Raw genomic sequence first — 18,387 nt, forward strand, 5'->3', positions numbered from 1 at the left:
CATAAAGAACCCTCCCTGTTGCACTGTATCACTTATAAATCATAAGTCTGTCTTCATGTTTGTGTTGGATAATCATTTATCATAGTCTTAACTTGTCAGGTCTATACAAAGAAAGAAACTGAACTTTTCTACATAAGACAAAATGCTGACATATGGTATAAAACTTTAAAGAAATAAAGTAATATCAAATAATACATAACATCCTTTATCCAAATTTGGTTGTGGGAAACTTTTCCTTACACTTAAGCAAGATGCATCATCTAACATTCATGGTTGTAAAGCTTATTATATTTTCATCATCTTTAGTTAGTTGGAGATTCTGTGGAACAACCCCTGAGCTGTTTGCTTTTTTTGCAAAAAGAGTGGTATAAAGTTACCTAACAGCAATGTGAAAAACTGGTGGAGAGCATGGAGCCAAAACGCATGCAAATCAGGGTTATTCCACCAAATACTGATTTCTTAATGTTATTTAGCCAAAGCATTAACACAATTTGTTTACAAATTATTTCCATTTAGTTTATTTAAGTTATTAAAGCTCTGCAAATACTGCATGATCTTGGGTTATTTTGATGTGTTGTCATTTCCTTTAAATATACACTCTAAATAACAATAGTTATATTTTGAATTTAGGAGAAATATTGTCAGCAGTTCACAAAAAATGAAACAAAACTGTTCATCTCACCAAAACATGTACTTGTAAGAAAAAAACATAAGATTTTTTTGTAGTGGTCTCTTATTTTTTTCGAGAGCTGTATATATATATATATAAACAGCAATTAAAGTCTTCAGTCATGGCTTTATGATGCTCAAGTGGTTATGATGAAGTTTGTGCACCTGGGTAGTGTAACGAGAACTTATAATAATACTTAATACTTTTAGAATACAAAGTAAATGTGTATATAATGGAACCTATTTAATCTTAACATTAGAAATTCCAGGTGTACATGAGTCAGTTAGTACAGATGTACAATAACAAGATATCACTTTAACGATAGACAAGGGCTGAATAAGCTTACATATTAATACAAACGTTGGGTGTCTTTAACAGCTTCATTCATTAACCTCTTGAAGTGCAACAAGCTGCCTGTGAGACTAGACCTGCTATACTTACTTTTGTAACTTACTGAAGAATCCATAGATATAATGAGTTCTTCAATATAAATAACTAAATAAAAAGCTGTGACTTTAAGAGATTACCAATGTGCTGTTTGGATTAACTACCTAAATCAGATAATGATTGATTTATTGGTCTGTGTGCAAACACACACACGTTTGTATGACTTTTTATCTTATATACTGTAATAGATTATAAGGGGTTTTTTTTGTCTCTTTATTCTCCTCTGTGTCTTTATGAGTTTTACAAAATAAGCTCGCATAAAATGTTGCTTGTGTTTATACTGAAGAGTCAGATAAAAAAAGAGTATGTGTGTTTAAAGACTGCTGATGCTCAGGATTGACAGATTGGCTCTTAAACAATATTTGCCTTACACGCTCTTGGTTTATCTCAGAGTTCCTGTTTTGACTCTGAAGGTTATTCTAGCCAATTGTTGCATCTACACTATTATCAATAGCCATGTAGTTAGCAATATTAACCATTAATGTGCACAAAGAGGATTATAATGGGGTGCACTTGCTAAAGTAAATTTAAAATCCATCATTTTTATTTTGACTTTGCTCTTCTTTGGTCTGGGTATTTGTGCATGTGTACTTGGCTGTGGACACGGCAAAATAGGTACAGATTACTGCCGGTCTCTGAGGTGCTGTGTAGCATCTGTGTGTGGTGCTGTGCTCATTCCCTTTCATTAGAGAAATGGGTCAGATCCCAAGGGGGCAATGCTTCTTTCTCTCTCTCTCTCTCTCTCTCTCTCTCTCTCTCTCTCTCTCTCTCTTTCTCTCTCTCTCTCTCTCTCTTTTGTTCTCTCAAACCTTTCCCCTCAATCTTGGTATTACCTACTCACCTACTCAGTTGGAATGATCCCATTTCCCCTACGTATGAAGAATTTCAGGGCATTCTTATATGATGTATATGCATATAAACAAATGAAAGGGAAACTCCTAAGTGTCTAGGTAAGACGTTGAGTCACCAGAACAACTTCAGTGCTCCTTTCCTTGATACTTCCTATTTCTGGAAGATTTTTATTTGTCACATACACAGTTTACAACTTGCAGTAAAATGAAATACCAGCACCTCCGCCTAGACTGTGCATATAAATAAACTAAATTTATAAATTTAATTAAAAATTAAACTAAATTTAATTAAAGTTAAAAAAAAAAAGATAAAAAGATAAAAAGAGGTAATAGAATCCTGGAAGGTTAAACACCATTGGTAATGGAATACTGGAGGGATGATCATCTACTGGAGGGATCTACTGACCACCATTCTTAGAACAGCTATTCTCTCAGTTGGTGTTTTGCTGATGGAGATTAGTGGCTAAAATGATGCTAAAATTAGTGGCACTGTCTAAAATGTTAGTCACAAATAAAGTGTTCAGTTGGGTTGAGATCAGGTGACTGTGACAGCCATAGTACATTGTATATAATTTTAGCTCTTGTGCCTTGTGGATGGGGACAGGGTCACCCTGGAATAGACCACTTTCTTCAGAATAGCAAAGTTTCATCAAAGGCAAGGCATGGTTTTTATATAGCACATTTCATACACAAGACAAACCAAGGTGCCTTAATAAATAAACACAGTTCCCAACATCCACCCAGTGTTCCAGATTCACTCTGACAATTACAAAGCAGCCACTGAAAATAAATGATTGAATACACTTGCAACAAGAAAGAAAGAAAGAAAGAAAGAAAGAAAGAAAGAAAGAAAGAAAGAAAGAAAGAAAGAAAGAATCCAACTAAGAAATCGGAAATCTTAGGAATCGGAAATCTTAGGAATTTTAAGGAATCCAGGAAGGAATAAAGGAACTAAATATGTTTTTCTTTCACAGCCTCTTTCACTCTATCACTCTTTCTAATTCCATTTTGCACCATCTCTTACTCTCACAGTCTCCATCCATCCAACACTTGGTCAATCTGGGTAGCAGAGATCACTAATGTGTTTTTTAGGATGTTAATGTGCTTGACAGGATTGTTGCACTACAGAGCACAAAAAGCAACCTCTTGTCCAATGAAATGTCTGTCATCGATGTCTGCCTGTCATATTGCTTACAAAACCTTTGTACTGGCAATCGTATTAGTGCATGCAGTCACCCTCTAACCACTTTTAAATAAATTAAAACCAAGGAAACGTCTGCTCTTTCTCATAGTGAGAGACAACCAAATGGATCAAATACAGCCTTCTCTTTAAGGCTGGTCTTTATCACTCCTATTTTATGTTGTACTTGTAAATCAGAGTAATATCGAACCGGCATATTCAGGAAAAAATTTATTGTTCTCTGACTGAGAATGTCACCTACAGGCTAGATATTATTCATACATACAGGCTGACACAAACCATCATGACATTTTATGCCAACAGATCACCTCCTCCTCAGCCATAGTGATTCACTGGAATTTTCAGTCATTGTTATGCTAAGCCTGAGCTCTCCCAGTTTCCAAGTGTGTGAGAGAAATCCTGTCCTTCTCTCCCTATATGCTTAGCCTGCTCATCTCCAGTGAGGCTCGCAGAACAGCATTAGTAGGTGTTAACATGGATCTGTGGCTTTTCCTTCTGCTTGCTAGAGTTCAGGCATTGAACATTTTGTCCTGGACAATATCCAGCTCATGACACTTGAATCAAGATGCACATGCTGTGTGTCTCTGCAAAGTACTATTAGAACACCACATGTCTTTACTTTATTGTGCACACAACCTAGCTAAGAATTCGTCCTTCCTGAGGAATGCTACTTTGCTTCGTGGAAATCTTAAAGGTACAGCTTCACCTTTGACTATTAGAAAGCACTGAAATTTTAAACCATTCCAAAAAATGTTGCATAATCAAATCATTACAGGAACCTTAATTTATTTGTAATTCAAATACTTTTTTGGTCAAATAAAGGAACAATTATAGTATCACTAGAAAGTGTGTATTAATATAAATATTTGATTTCACTTGCAGTCATATTATTGTCAGAGCTGTTCTAGAAAATTGTTATAGAAAATTAATCAACACCTTTAATTAGTGACTTAGTGAGTTAATTAGTGAATTAGTAATTAGTGAGGCTTCAGCTGTGCTGTGGTATATGTTGGTCATAATTACCAATGAGTAAATTTAGGGCTGCTGCACTGATACACCATGTGTAAAATTTACACCTAACCGAGAACAGGTGTTATGTCCAATTTAAAGGTGTAAAGGTGATAATTGTTTCTTTAACCTGCCCAGTCTTCTATATTTACACTTTGACACATGGGTTAGTTAGCAGGGTTGGGGGGTTTTTTTTACACTGAAATAACTGGAAATAACTCTTTTCAGTCAATGTTGTTTTGTCCTTCAAAATCCTTATTTATGAAATCTACCTTTATTTGCTATATGATATTTTAGCCATCCATGCAGCTTTATTAAGAATGTATAGCTTAATTGATAATTCATTCCTGTAAAAACTGTTCCTGTTTTTGTTTTGTTTTTGTTTTTTTTTCAAAAAGTGCATGTTTTGCACACTACTTGCACAACTTCCTGTGGTACTTACAGTCTAGCCAGTAGTGATGTGCAAAGCAACTGGAAATTTGTATGCACATTGCAACTTGGAATTGTGATATGTCAGTACTTTGTTTACAGGTTAGGATGTGGCACAAATAAAGGGCTCAACTGTGGAGGTGTCCACCCTCTGAACAATTTTGAGCATACAGCAATAACCAGAAAAGGGGGATCTATTGCCATATTTTCACTTAGCTCCCTTCCCCCACTGTCAAGCTGAAGGCTCTGTCCTAATGTATTCCTCCATTACTCTTCACACTTCTTCCTCAACCAGTAGCTTTTAATCATCTTCCCATGGGCTTCTGACAGAGACAGAGCCAATTAGAGAGTGGGAGGGTTTTTTTTCCAAAGAGATTTGACAAGGGTCGCCACTGATTCTTGGTACTCACTGCAGTCTGACCCTCAGGAACCAGTCTGGGGCTTTTAAGGCTGCTGTGTAATTTTCTTTCTCTTTTTTTCAGTCTATCTTTTTTTACTTTACACTCTCTAGAGTTGGGGTACTGAAGATTTTCAATAAATCTGGAAGCTGCTGCAAAATCGCACAAAGATTAAACTGCCACAACTATAAATCAAAACATTCAATTGTGAAAATATTCGCTGTTTAATGAATTTGTGTCTCTTTGAGTTCTTTTCTATGTTTTTACTTTGGCTTTTAAGTTGCCATGCCTGTTGCCATGAGCACTGGGTCAACCATGATACAGCAACCTGGAGCAGAGAGAGTTAACAGCTTTATGGGCCCAACAGTGACAGCTTGGTGGTGCTGGGGCTTGAACTCCCTGACCTTCTGACCGATAACCCACTGACTTAACTCTTGATCTGCCACTTCCTGCAAGCCTATTCTTCAATCTATGCTGTAGCCCATAGTGGAAAAGCATGGCTACAACTGCATCATAAAATGGTGTACATTTTAATGAATCAGCAGTTCTGTAGTAGTCCACAGCAAATCCTGTGGCAAAAGGTAGACAGTGAGAACCTGAAAACAATATTAATTAGAAAATCTGCATAAAATCATTTTTCATTTCATTGTCTGTACCACTTATCCGATCTATCCTCGGGTCACGGGATCCTCTCAGGCATCAAGGCAGGATACACCCTGGACAAAGTGCCAACCCATTGTAGGGCACACACACATTCACTACAGGCAATTTAGAGACTCTAATCAGCTTAGTAGCATGTCTTTGAACTGTGGGTGGAAACCGACCAAGCATGGGGAGAACATGCAAACTCTACACACACAGTGAGCGGGACACAAACTCAGGACGCTGGAGATGTGAGGCAAACGTGCTAACCATTAAGCCACCGTGCCACCTTGGTGCAACATGTCCTAGAAAAATATTAAATGCATGTTTGGCAGAGATAATTCTTCATTTATTTTCCTTTTATAATTAGTATTATACCTTCAGCAAAACTGTCATTATGCCACAGGGGAGCTTCACATGCATATCTGTGTTTGGAGCACTTTTTCACTGATGTCTAACCCTACTGGCAACACTGAGGGTTTAGTAGTGATGGGCATTTTGAGTAATTTTTTTTTTAACATAAGTCCTCAAACACAAAAACATCTCCCAGTAAGTCTGTAACAGGGTGAGTATGATTCCTTCTGCATAAGCTGCTGGATTCCAGTAAAACTTTCTGAGTGGTGCTAGATTACATTCTAACTAAACAGAAGAAGCTTCCGCTTATTGCAGAGTAAAATTTTATATAGAAGGTGTACTTTCAAATAAATAGACATATATTGATCCACAGATGTTAATCCAGATGATATTGTTGGGTGAGAATGTTACAGAAGTAATAGAAATTTTGGAATTCTTAAAGATACAATTGTGTACTTAAACAATCCTAAACTAAAGTTGATACACATGTGTATTTACATCAGATGTATGCTTATAATCATTCTCTTACTGTAGAAATCCTCGCAGTTACATTACAGGTACCTGTATAGTTTATTAGAGACACTTGGAGACAAAAAGCACCAAAAATTTGTTTGTTATGTAAAGAATAAAACACTTTATGGTGATTTGCCTTTATATAAAAAATAATCACGTTCACTGGGGAGGATGATACTGCTTCAGGCGGCTCTAACAGCACAGCACAAAATGTTTATTTTCCTTATTACTCCAACATTAACATTCTTTCTGTCATATTTTTTTTTCTGTTAATAGTTAATTTAATATTTGAGAACATGGAGAACATTCAGTGAATAAAGTTCATATTTCCAGTTACATCATAGCAGCCTGAGATAGTCATTTATTTGCTTGCCACTCTTTGTCTCTCTCTTGAATTATTGTAACTAACAATCTTCAAAACCCTCCATCCTGAATACTTTGCCATGTCAAGAAGCTTAAACGAACAGTTTCACCATATCAACAGCTAAACCCTTTTAATAATTTGTTTATGTGATGTGTCCATAGTAGTACCTATGTATCTTGCTGCCAGAGAAACATATTAGAAAAATGTTATTAACATTATTAACATCAGTAATTTGCTGATTAATATCCATTAAAAAAAAATTAACCAATCAAAATTCTGGAGAATTCACCAGCGCTTTGGTGTTATCAGGATTTAATTTAGCCTGACTCGCATGTGAAATTATTTCGCTTTCCTTAACCGCACCAGTTTAATATCAGAGCAATAACATTTCCTTTTTTTTATGACCTGAAATCCACATTGAATGTTTCAAATTATTTTGCAATTATGTTCAAAAGAAAAAGATACGATTGTTCCACATCATGCAGTGAGTGGTCTCTTCAGACACACAGCTGAGCCCTGTCTTCCCACAGGCAGGATAAACAGCTGTACTAATTGAAGCAACTGGGGCGAGGGTCGCATTCTGGCTAGTGATTTTTAGATGCTGATTGTTTTTCAGTGCAAATCAATCCTCACAGCAAGATATCTTTACCAACAATTTTTCATTTATTCATGCTTGTTTCTCCCTGGCATGAGGCAGTCTATGAAAGCTCTGGACTACAAATAAAAAATACCCTTGAAGCACTTTGTTGTTATTTCCATTTAATATTTTAATAGTTTTGACTTAATATAGTTATTAAGTCCCTACAGGATTTTGTGGAGGGTTTTTCTAGTGTTATGGCCAGAATGCTTGATTTTGCTGCACTTTTTCTTTAAAAAAAATGAGTTTTTTGTAGAAAATTACTTGAATTGTTGAAGTTGCAAGCACAATATTCTCATTTCAAACTAATACCAGTGTACACACATAATCTGGGTTTTTAATGTATTAAGAAAAAAAATTATGAGATGTTAAATGCAAAAAATGCCTCAAGATCTTTAAATAAGGAGTTGATTAAAGTACCGTACACATTTTGTACTAATGAATTTAAAATAACAACTTGCAGTTCAGGGTCCAGTTTGGTTTTTCTTTACTTGTTGATTGCATGTATTTCCACTAAAGAGAGACAGGGTGTTATTTTTCTGAGCAACTGAGGGTTAACTGCTTTGCGGGCTTTCAGTATTGGAAATTGAACTTAAAATCTTGCGAATGACTATCACAAAGATATTCTAAATGATCCACCACTATATTCCTCACAGCTTCATTCGGTTCATTAATCATAGAGCAAAGAACTCAGCGCGATTGCTTGAGGCTGCTGTTTCCTGATAATTTAGCAGCAGCAGCCGCAGCAGCAGGAGCGACTCAAAGTGCAGACATGTTTAAACTATGGTTTCTCACCTAATCAAGCTCATTCTCCATCTACGGCACACAGCATGAAGCTTGAGAGGAAACCCAAACGAGATGTATTTAAAGCCACTGTTCTCTGAATCAGAGCTTCGCTACAGAGGAAGCTCTAAATCAAAGGAAGGAGGTCTAAATCAGACAACTTTGTTTCCAGTTGCTTGTAAAATTATAAATCTCCACATGTGGACTCATTTTGCATAGTGTTTTATTACATTTGGGTACTTTTTAAGACCATGATTGTTGCACTTGTAATAAAACTGTATGGTTTCTATAAAAGTATGATTTCTAGGCTGTATACTTGGCATATTTGATAAAGCAGCATTATTGCATTATAGGGTTTTTTTTATTATTATTTTCACTAAAAACATTCTGATAACATGAAATGGATTTCAAACAACAAACAATCACACAGAAGTTATAATTAAGGTCTAAATATGTGTTATGTTCTTGCCTGAAAATGTCTCAGTATTTTAGTGCTTAATAGTAGGTCTAGAGATCCGTGACCTCATCTTCCTCCTCTACTTCCCCCTCGATCTGTTTGCTTTGAACATTTTACCAAAACCAACATGCCAAGCATGTCCAACAAAGCTGTCGTGCTGCAATTACTGTAAGATATGTAATTAACAAGACAATGTTGCACATGATGCTGAGCACTTTGATATCACATGCTGAGCAACAGAAAATTTAAAAAATGTCTAAAAGTAGCTGTGAAGCACACTCTGTAATTTGTCAGTGTTAGATAAGTGATGAACAGAATATCAAAATGAGAGACAAGCACAGAACAAAATGTATGTCTATTATTGTATGACTTTAAACTATCCTATCAGTTAGTATGCACTTTATTTAAGGGTCTGGTTGAAGATGATTTGTGAGGATTATTTCCTGACAATAGTTTGTTCTGAGAAAAGGCTTGGATAAATCTCTTAGGGCTATATTCAGAGGATTTACTACCAAAATTTCACACACTGGTATCAGATGTAACTACGCACTTAAGCTCCAATACTCATATAGTTGCATGGTACCACTGTATAACCACAACAACACTATTTCATGCTGAAATAGATGATTGACTTAAAAACTATGGAATACCTATTGTATTCATGTACATATATATAATATGAGGCCAAAATTGAGTACATTTAAAATATTCAAATTTACTTTGCCAGGAGTATGTATTTTTTACATGGAGTACACTGGAGATGTTAGCACTGGCACATATTTTTATGGAAGTATTGATCAAATTACAAATTAAATAAATGAATGAATAAATAAATATTTAAAAAAATAAATAAACTAATTTTTTTCCACAAGCCGAAACAGCAAATTAATAGCATTATTAAATAATCTACATCCCCAAACACAATGATTTTATGGCTTCAATAACCATCATAGGATCTAATGACTACAATATATTGTGTGCAGAATTAACTACTAAAAAGAAAAATGAATACGTGTGATGAAGCAAGTGCTGTTTTATAACCTGCCAAATAATGAGGGTCATACTGTTAAACCAAATGTTCAGTGATTAATGTGAAATCACAACTCGGGGTATTCATGCAGCAATATATTGGAAAAATACCAAATGCCTTTTAGATGTTTCTTTCAGTGTTTCCCATTCTCTCATTAATAAGTGTATGTTTGTACTATTCTTTTCTTTGTAAAGTGTGTCTGGCCTTTATGTCCAATTATAATACAGCAACCTTGGAGGAAGTCTCTGACAATCTTGGATAAATAAGATCTATACAGGACATTTTAATTAATCTCAAATGAGAAGCTCAAAAAAACAACTTAAGTTCCTGTTTAAACTTTCTTTGTGTAAATGTTGACTTTAGGACATTAAGTTGGAAATATTGATCAATTTGACACAAAAAGATTAACAGTTAAGTATATTCAGTATTTTTGTATGAATGCTATCTTGAATGCTAACCTCAGCATGAAAGTATGTACACTGGGAGAGAGAGTGTGTGTGTGTGTGTGTGTGTGTGTGTGCGTTTGTGCTGTGTCTGCTGCAGACTATGGGAGCCTCAGATAGACATTTCTGTCTGTCTCTGTTGGATGTTAATATGCTGTTAGTTTTGAAGGGCAATCAGTTTAGTCTGTATGCTCAACATGAAGTGAGCACTTTAAATCATGAGGATAGGGTGAGTGTCTCTGATTGATTTGAAAAAATGGCGAACACCACTGAGGACAAACACTCATTATGACAATACACTCAAGATTTTGTTCCTCAGTTGTGAGACAGACTATATTTTGCGGTACTGTTTTAGTCACCTATTGGTTTATTACCTAATCATTTAACATCTGTACAACTGCTAATTCAAGTAATTATCCAATCAGCCAGTCATGTGGCAACAGGGCAGTGGATTAGATCATATAGAGACAGGTCAAGAGATCAAACATCAGAAAAGGGAAAAAGTTTAGAGATCTCAGTAACTGATTATGGCCGGGTTGTTGGTGCCAGACAGGCTGATCTGCTGGAATTTTCACACACAACACTTCCAAGAGTTTACACAGAATGGTGTAAAAAAACATCTAGCATCTCATAACACAAAGCAGATACTCTGGTCACCCAAAAAGAGGAATCTGCAGCTTTAGTGGACACAGACTAACCAAACTGGAAAGTGAAAGACAAGAAAAACATCATCTAAACCTTTCCCACTCTCTGCTGCCACATGATTGGCTGAGTAAGCAGGTGTAAAGATATTTCTAATATAGTGGCCAGCTTGCCTGAAATCATTCTTTACATGTTTATTTCTGCTTTAATTGCATTTAGTTATTTGGCAGTTGCTCTTGTTGAATCTAGCACATCTGCAGGTAATTATAATTTGAAAGACAAGAGTCAAATGCTAGTTTGTAAAAGTGGTAGATTGGTCTAGGTGGTTACAAAAAGACAATTTCAACCTAATTGCAAAAACAATCAGTAAGAAAAGGACAATTTCAAGCCAGAGTACATAAACAATTAAAATAAATAATTGACCAAGAGAGAATACAGAATATAATCAATGCAATGCAATTGAACTAAAAGTTTGCAATTACTATCAGTAGAGCCATTTTGTGAACGTTTCAGCAGTGCTTTAACCCTTGGAAATTTACACCTAGAATTTTTACGATTGTGTATTCATTATTACTTGGTTGTAGCTTGAACTACGGTCTATCTGAGTGAGATTTTAAATGTATAATGTTTGGAATTTATTCATATCTATTCATAATTCATTGCAACAAAAAAAAATAAAAATTAAATGTTCCTCAGTAAATATACAAACATTTCTAATGACGCTTCAGTGTTTGGTTGTTGGTAGAAATCTGTCTTTTTTATTTATACACTATATTGCCAAAAGTATTCGCTCACCCATCCAAATAATCAGAATCAGGTGTTCCAATCACTTCCATGGCCACAGGTGTATAAAATCAAGCACCTAGGCATGCAGACTGTTTTTACAAACATTTGTGAAAGAATGGGTCGCTCTCAGGAGCTCAGTGAATTCCAGCGTGGAACTGTGATAGGATGCCACCTGTGCAACAAATCCAGTCGTGAAATTTCCTCACTCCTAAATATTCCACAGTCAACTGTCAGCTGTATTATAAGAACGTGGAAGTGTTTGGGAACGACAGCAACTCAGCCACGAAGTGGTAGGCCACGTAAACTGACGGAGCGGGGTCAGCGGATGCTGAGGCGCATAGTGCGAAGAGGTCGCCAACTTTCTGCAGAGTCAATCGCTACAGACCTCCAAACTTCATGTGGCCTTCAGATTAGCTCAAGAACAGTGCGCAGAGAGCTTCATGGAATGGGTTTCCATGGCCGAGCAGCTGCATCCAAGCCATACATCACCAAGTGCAATGCAAAGCGTCGGATGCAGTGGTGTAAAGCACGCCGCCACTGGACTCTAGAGCAGTGGAGACGCGTTCTCTGGAGTGACGAATCGCGCTTCTCCATCTGGCAATCTGATGGACGAGTCTGGGTTTGGCGGTTGCCAGGAGAACGGTACTTGTCTGACTGCATTGTGCCAAGTGTAAAGTTTGGTGGAGGGGGGATTATGGTGTGGGCTTGTTTTTCAGGAGCTGGGCTTGGCCCCTTAGTTCCAGTGAAAGGAACTCTGAATGCTTCAGCATACCAAGACATTTTGGACAATTCCATGCTCCCAACTTTGTGGGAACAGTTTGGAGCTGGCCCCTTCCTCTTCCAACATGACTGTGCACCAGTGCACAAAGCAAGGTCCATAAAGACATGGATGACAGAGTCTGGTGTGGATGAACTTGACTGGCCTGCACAGAGTCCTGACCTCAACCTGACAGAACGCCTTTGGGATGAATTAGAGCGGAGACTGAGAGCCAAATGCGCTTCTGGAAGAATGGTCAAAAATTCCCATAAACACACTCCTAAACCTTGTGGACAGCCTTCCCAGAAGAGTTGAAGCTGTTATAGCTGCAAAGGGTGGACCGACATCATATTGTACCCTATGGATTAGGAATGGGATGTCACTTAAGTTCATGTGCGAGTCAAGGCAGGTGAGCGAATACTTTTGGCAATATAGTATATGTCTCAGTTGGTCTTGCAGAAATAAATGGTGTGTAAATGGTGGCATAAATGTTAAATATGAGAAAAAGGTTAAGATAAAATCAGATCATGATTCTGTAAGTATCTCAAAAGGATTAAAGTGCATAAGGGTGTGTAATCACTTAAAATGTCATTTTGATATCAAACTTTAGTCATGACATTAAAGATTAAACTTTTAAATGAAACATTTTGACATTTACAGTATGCACATGGTTGTTAAACACAGGGAACATATTTAAAGTTTAAGTGAATATAAAGTGGACAGAGCTTTGTTTTGTATATCATAGTAAGCTTTTGGAATTTATAAAACACATGCCAGTAATTACTGTCATTTACGGTATTAACTGATAATATTTGAGTTAAGGAGCTTCTTTTTTTATTTATTTAACCAAAACACAAATACATATATCAAATGTAATTAGTACTAATCTGACACCTCTCTGATTCTTTAGACCTTCTGGGGTGTTATTGAGATGAGAATTTCACAGTGCATTGCAATGTTAGTATTTTGTTTAGAATTCCATTTTCCCCTTCCTGCAGGTACTACAGTGCCACCATTTTGCAGATGTCTGGAGTGCAGGATGATAAACTGGCAATCTGGCTGTCCTCACTGACCGCCTTTACTAACTTTCTGTTCACACTGCTGGGTGTGTGGATGGTAGAAAAAGTGGGGAGAAGAAAACTGACTCTGGGCAGTTTTGTAGGTGAGTATGTACAGCATGTCTCACCTTCTTTTTTTTCACTATTGTATTGGTGGCTTAGAGACTATGCAGTAATTTTAAAAAATGTGAGATATTGCCAAGCAACTGTGAAAACAGGAGCCCTTGGTGACTAGCTAGGAGACAAAGAGTGAGGAGAAAGAATGACTTTTTACAGAAAAGAAAATGTTCTGCATTTTCCTGTCAGTGATTAAGTGAATGCCTGGTGTTTGAAGCTACAGTAAATTAATTGGGTGACTTTTGTGTTCGAACTAAGTTTAAGGATCGGTTTTCATGAGCATTTGATAGATCATCATGTAGAAACCATAGTTTGGATTTTAAAATGCATAAAAGTCATTTTATGCATTTACAGTTATGTGTAAAAATTAGGACACCCCATTGAAAGCCTGTGTTTTTTTTTTACATAGCTAAAGATATGGGCATTTGATCTTCATTTCAACAATATTGAAAGATTCAAGTAATATAACTAAACAACTAAAATCAAAGAAACATCTTTTTTAAATGATCTGTAAAATGTAATTTTAAAAAATCCAAATTCTCATGAGGAAAAAGTAAGGACACCGCCACATTTATTTGTACTTAAAATGGATAAATTGGCCTAAAGGTGTATCACATCAGGTGCAAATTATTAGAACACTTTTACAGAGCATTTTGAAGGAGGCTTGCCTTATTTAAACCTCAGACATTTAGCTTGGTTTGCTCTTAATTGTTGAAGTGAGAGGCATCCAAATCCAAAGAGCTCTCTGAGGCCTTCAGAAACAAGATTGTTGATGATTATGAGTCTGGTAAGGGATATAAAAAGATCTCAAAAGAATTTGTAATCAGCCATTCCATTGTCCAGAAAATCATTTACAAGTGAAGAACATTAAAAACAACTGCCAACATGGCCAGGTCAGGTCATCCAAGCAAATTCATCCCAAGAGCAGACCACAAGATGCTTAAAGACGTCTCCAAAAACCCTATAATATAATCAAGGGACCTACAGCAAGCTTTTGCTACAATTTATGTCAAAGTGCATGAATCTACAATCAGAAAGAGACACAACTTTAGTTATTATAGGAGGTGTGCAAGAAGGAAACCTTTGCTATCTAAAAAACATGAGGGCAAGACTGAAGTTTCCCAAAGAACACAGAGTTCTGGAATAATGTGCTCCAGACAGATGAGTCTAAAATTTAATTATTTGGACACCATAACAGGGCATGTTTGGTGTAAACCAAATACAGCATTTTAGCAAATTATCCTCATACCAACTGAAACATGGAGGTGGAAGTGTTAAGGTTTGCTGTAGCAGGACCTGGCCAGCTCACCATCATAGAATCCATTATGAATTCTACATTGTATCAGAAGGTGCATGAGGAACATGTGAGACCATCTGTCAAAAAAATCAAAGCTAAAGCAGAACGGAACCTTGCAACATGACAATGACCCAAAACATACCACCAGGGACTGGCTGAATATAATAATGAATAAAAAATAATGAAGAATTCTGGAAAGGCTGAGTCAAAGCCCAGATATAAATCCTAATGAGATCCTGTGGGGTGATTTGAAATGGACTGTGCATGCAAGAAATGCCACAAACATCACATAGCTGAAAGAATTCTGCATTGAGGAGTGGGAGAAACTTTCTTCCAGTCGATGTCAGAAACTGGTAGATGGCTACAAGAAACATCTCATAGAGGTTTCAGCCAATGGAGGAAACACTAGCTATTGGGGCATAGGGTGTCCTAACTTTTTCCTTGTTTAATAAGTGAAAACAAAGCAATAGTATGTTGTTTGCAAGCAATTACATCTCTTTTATCTACAGGTACAAATTAAAACAAGATCAGAAATTGACTTGTTGACATTTCTTTATAAAGAACTGAATGTTCAGTGGGGTGTCCTAATTTTTTCACATGACTGTATATTTAGAAATGTATGATTATAATTTATGGAAACAGCTTTTTAATCTATAATACCTGGCCTATGTTTGATACTGCTTTACATATTGTGTTAATATCACTCTCCTTTCTTCTGTGTGAGCAGGAACTTGTTTGAGTCTATGTCTCCTGGCTGTTGGGTTCTTGCTCTCTGCTCAGCACTCTCCCCCTGTCACCCTTCACCATGCTGACCATGCTCTGGCCAACACCAGCTGCTTTACCTATATGTGAGTATAGTACATGCTGGGTGTGTCCTTCTAGTCCTCCTCAGCTTAATGCTACGGCAAGTATATTGCATATTATCTAGATTATAATGGCTCTCGGAAAGGGGTTGTGGACTGGTGATTCAGAGTTCAGATGCAAAGTATTTCAGTAGCCAAATCCTAGTACTGCACATAGTCCAGCAAGTCTACTGTTTCTGTATGAACCAGTGCGTTTTCATAATCCAACTGCGTGTAGCAGATCCTCTGTTGTTGTGTATCCATTCACCTGCTTTTCAGTAAAATATTTCACTAAAGGGAGCTCATCAGACCAGAGATGTCAGAAAATTTTCACAGAATTTTCTTTTCCTTTATGTTTCCAACTGAAAACATTTCTGTTTAAAGAAAAGTTGAAAAGGAATGCAGGATGTTTAAAGATGATTAGCTTTGCTTCAAGTTCAAAACAGATGTGTCTCATCTCTTTAGAGTCATAATTGGTACCATAAAGTACCGCTATAAAACAAAATGAAATCACTTCAAATTGTCTATACAGTGGCATGTAGGCATAAACAGATTTGTTAAGTATTAATGGCTTACTGTTCTCACCATTCAGTCATGTTAGGTACATATTCAGAGCTTTGTAAAGAATTTATGTAACTGAAAGGTTTAGGAGTATAGCCTTGCTGTGGGAGGAGAATCCAGTTTTAGGTGAAAGCAAAAGTTCACATCTTACTTTCTCCGGAAATACAGTAGTATATAGTATATATAGTATGTAAGTCTTGTCATTTATAGTGTGCAAATTACCAATAAGGAGATAATTTATTGGCACTCAAAATTCACATTGACTAAAAACAAATGCTCTTATTGCATGGATTTTTTATTAATCTCCTTACAACACAACTGAATCATCTAATCAAGGGTTGATTAGCTGACAAGTGGCATCAGGTGTGCTGGTGCTGCACAGAGATTGCTGGCTGAAATGGGCTAGTCTAGTGTCCAATCATGGTTTATGAATTATTTATGACTCAAAAAAAAAGAAAAACATGCGCAGGTTAATCAGCTGTCCAATCCTGAATCGGGACATTCGAAATTTGATGTATTTAGCTAAATCAGCCATTTACTTTAAGAACCCAAGATGAACAAACCAGGATCTTGCCTTTGGATCTGTGATGGCTGTAAATTGTTGTGTTAATGGACTTCCCTCTGTGTAGTAAAGATCAAACATGGCCAGTGTGCTTCCTTTGGTCTCTGTTGTTTGGTTAATGCTGTTGTAATAGGGCCTCTGATGCATGTGACCCTGCAACCTGAAGCCATGCCATCTTAGAGAGAGAGAGAGAGAGAGGGAGAGAGAGAGAGAGAGAGAGAGAGAGAGAGAAGCTGCTTGTTCTGTCCCAATTTACTCTCATACCACCCAGCTGCTGAAACAACACTAGTTCATTAGTCCATAATGGAGGCTGAATGGCTGTGCTGTCATCACAAAAACAAACCAATCTGTGCTAGCCTGCTCTGTCATTTATGTTCAGTCTACTCTCTGCTCTTTGTCTTCCTTACACATACACATGTATATTATTCCCTTATAAAATCTTTGAAATTTGTAATGGCATCTTTAATTGTGTGAGTCTGTGTGTGCGCTGTACCCTCTGATTCCTGCTCTTGGCTGACATAAGTGTGAAGTTCACTGCAAGTCAAAATAACAACATAATACCTTAAAATAATGAGTAATAAAGCTAGCACTTTTATTTTCACAATTTCCAGATCCAAGTTTCTGTACTAAAAGCGTGTGCTCACTTTTGCACCAGGTCATGTGAACTATGTATGCTGGATCCAGGCTGTGGCTTTTGCTACCAGCAGAACGGCACTGCTGTGTTCGCTTCCTCCTGTGTGCCAGTCAATCAGGCCTCCACAGAGAGAGCAGCGTGGGGCAGGTGAGTCATAATCGGCATCTGAGTGTGTGAGCGTGAGTTCGCCTTTGCAGGTCGAGATTTTCCACTAAAGCTCAGCAGCACACAAAAGTGACATTAGATCATTCTGGATGTCACATTACCCCTTTCTTTTTAAGTAAGACGTGACTCATTTTTTCTTCTCTGTCAGAGTATCGCAGTATCTTATGGTTACCTTGCAATTTGCAAGTTGATATCTCTGTTTACTGTCCTGCAGGTGCTCCAACTCCAGCTCCAACAGTTTATGGGCTTATAATTTCTGCCCAACCTCTTACTCTTGGCTGGTTCTCCTAGGTCTTATTCTTTACTTGGCTTTCTTTGCTCCAGGTAAGAAGTTTGAGAACAAACTAATTGATTTGAAATACTAATGGTCCGTGCTGGATTCATTTAAACTGACATGCTTATTAGTATAAAGTTGATTTTCTCCCAACAATTTGTCCTTGGTTTCATTTTGGTTGTTTAGATAAACATATTTTTATGACTTTTAGGTTAAATCCTAAATAAAAGCATGTCTTTCAGGACTGGGCCCGATGCCATGGACTGTTAACTCAGAGATTTACCCGCTGTGGGCAAGGAGCACAGGCAATGCCTGCTCAGCTGGAGTGAATTGGACATTCAACGTGCTAGTGTCTCTGACCTTTCTACACATAGCCCAATACCTCACCTACTATGGTACGATTATAATTCTAAATTCCAAAATATAAAAAAGGCTATCCGGCCATGTTTGTTTTCACATATCTGA

General features: G+C 36.9%; 1 protein-coding gene across 1 annotated transcript in view; it reads left to right on the forward strand.

Moving 5' to 3' along the window:
* LOC131370204 (proton myo-inositol cotransporter-like) overlaps positions 1 to 18,387 on the forward strand; it is a 49,025-nt gene that overhangs the window by 28,558 nt on the left and 2,080 nt on the right. Inside the window, exons 5-9 of the mRNA XM_058417397.1 lie at positions 13,411 to 13,574; positions 15,612 to 15,732; positions 17,505 to 17,630; positions 17,863 to 17,972; positions 18,165 to 18,317. Coding sequence (XP_058273380.1) covers positions 13,411 to 13,574; positions 15,612 to 15,732; positions 17,505 to 17,630; positions 17,863 to 17,972; positions 18,165 to 18,317 — 674 coding nt within the window. The remainder of the gene's footprint in view (positions 1 to 13,410; positions 13,575 to 15,611; positions 15,733 to 17,504; positions 17,631 to 17,862; positions 17,973 to 18,164; positions 18,318 to 18,387) is intronic.

The sequence above is a fragment of the Hemibagrus wyckioides genome, linkage group LG19 (assembly GCF_019097595.1).
Source record: "Hemibagrus wyckioides isolate EC202008001 linkage group LG19, SWU_Hwy_1.0, whole genome shotgun sequence".
NCBI classification, from domain to species: Eukaryota; Metazoa; Chordata; class Actinopteri; order Siluriformes; family Bagridae; genus Hemibagrus; species Hemibagrus wyckioides.